Source organism: Falco biarmicus, chromosome 16, assembly GCF_023638135.1.
Source record: "Falco biarmicus isolate bFalBia1 chromosome 16, bFalBia1.pri, whole genome shotgun sequence".
Classification (NCBI taxonomy): domain Eukaryota; kingdom Metazoa; phylum Chordata; class Aves; order Falconiformes; family Falconidae; genus Falco; species Falco biarmicus.
Window position 1 is genome coordinate 8,490,659 of NC_079303.1, and position 2,085 is coordinate 8,492,743.

At 53.0% G+C, this 2,085-nt stretch overlaps 1 protein-coding gene across 1 annotated transcript; it reads right to left on the bottom strand.

Annotated features, from left to right (window-relative positions):
* Nucleotides 1-962: 962 nt before the first annotated feature.
* On the bottom strand, nt 963-1,529 carry LOC130159846 (olfactory receptor 14C36-like). Its single transcript, XM_056361880.1, has one exon. It carries the CDS (start codon nt 1,527-1,529, stop codon nt 963-965), a length of 567 nt encoding a protein of 188 aa, XP_056217855.1.
* Nucleotides 1,530-2,085: the final 556 nt, after the last annotated feature.

Sequence of the window (2,085 nt, forward strand, 5' to 3'; positions counted from 1 at the left end):
ACTGGGCACTCACCCACAGGCAATCCTCTTGCCTCGCAGACCTCACTGTGTTCCTCCTGAGGGCAGCAGCAATGCTGAGAGTTTCTGACATATGAGAATACTCCCCACAGAACATGAGAGGGAGCTGTTAAAAGAACTAGAGCTCTTTCAAACTGCCTTCACCCCTCTCATTCCGTAGCCCTTGCAGTGCAGATGCAGACATGGCATGAAGGGACAGAGGCCAGTGTCTGCCTCTGTCTGCTGCTCTTCTCTCACACAGACCCTGATTGCCCACTACTGGCAGCCCCTCTGGGCCAGTCGCTGTCCCCAGCACCAGACTGCTGGCCTGGGGGCTCCCCAGGCACCTCCTGCTGCACCAGGGACACAGCAGCCTGCCCCAGCTGGGGCATCCACAGAGACACCTGCTCTTGCCCAGGGATGTGGCCTCAGCCATGGCCCTGAGCAGGCGGTGCTGCTGTGCAGGGCAGCGGTGCCTGAAAGCCCAGGGAGATGGTCCCAGGCACATCCCTCTTGGTCACCCACCATTCCCATGGGCACTGGCACCCACACGGGAAGGCTCAACACAGGCCCATTCCTTAACGCATTGAGCCATGCCCTCCTCCCCTGAGCCATGGGGAACCCAAGCCCAGCAGCACGCTCCTGGGGGCAATTCCTTCAGCCTGTTCCTGAGCTCAGCTTTGGAAGAAGAGCCCAACCTCAGGACATAGGCACTGAGAAAACTTGCTTTTATTACAGAGATGCCACACTGAAGGCCAACTGCACCATCCTCCCAGGGCCACATACAAAAACCTCTAAGTCACACAGTCTGTGTTCATCCTTTAGGAAAGTGGAGTAGGTGCAGACATTGCAGGACCAAAAGGACTTACACAGATGGAATGATAATAGAACGGGAGGTTCCAGAGATGATGTGGAAATAGCTTGTGAGGGAACATGGCAGCTGATTGCTGCTGAGAGACTACTGATTACATGAGCTTCTTCAGTGCATCCTTGAGCTCCTTGTTCCTCATGCTGTAGATGAGGTGGTTCACTGCTGGAGGCACCACCGAGTACAGGACTGACACCACCATATCCAGGGATGGGGAGGAGATTGAGGGGGGCTTCAGGTAGGCAAACATGACAGTGCTGAGAAAGATGGAGACCATGGCCAGGTGAGGGGGGCACGTGCAAAAGGCTTTGTGCCGTCCCTGCTCAGAGGGAATCCTCAGCACAGCCCTGAAGATCTGCACGTAGGACAGCACAATGAAAAAAAAACAGCCAAAGAATAAACAGGCACTAACTACAATAAGCCCAGCTTCCCTGAGGTAGGCATGTGAGCAGGAGAGCTTGAGGATCTGTGGGATTTCACAGAAGAACTGGTCCAGGGCATTGCCGTGGCAGAGTGCCAGTGAAAGTGTATTGGCTGTGTGCAGTAAAGCGTAGAGAACATCACTGCTATAGAGACCTACTGCCATGTGGACACAAGGTCTGCTGCCCAGCAGGGTCCCGTAGTGCGGGGGTTGGCAGATGGCCACGTAGCGGTCATACGCCATGATGGTAAAGGAGAAAATATTCTGCTGAAATGAAAAATACAAAGAGAAAGCTTGGGCAGCACACCCAGAGTAGGTGATGTCCCTGGTGTCCCAGAGTGTGTTGTCCATGGCTTTGGGGAGAGTGGTAGAGATGGATCCCAGGTTGAGGAAGGAGAGATTGAGGAGGAAGAAGTACATGGGGGTGTGGAGGTGTTGGGGTCTGCAGCGGGTCTGCACATAAGTTAGTTGACTTCAAAGACTTAGCCGTGTACCTTTAAGATGGCCACAAATTGTCAGGTATGTAAACAGGATGGGAAGAATCGGAGCTTAGAACCGCAGCATACGGGCACCTACAGCAACAGCAAAGAGCAAGCAAGAAGAAGGACACAAAAACCTATCAGGGTTTAACACCTGCACTGTCTAAGATATATAAATAGTTTGTATAAACAATAAAGGCCATTTTGTCTGAACCCAGCCACGCAGACGTAGTGTTTCTTTTAAGTCCACCTCGACTTGCATCACCACATGGAGGTGTTGGTTACCCGGTACAGCAGTGATGATGACGCTGTTAGCCAGG

What these genes read in the sequence shown, in the direction of transcription:
- LOC130159846 (XM_056361880.1), bottom strand. Translation starts at nt 1,529, where the DNA reads ATGGCGTATGACCGCTACGTGGCCATCTGCCAACCCCCGCACTACGGG.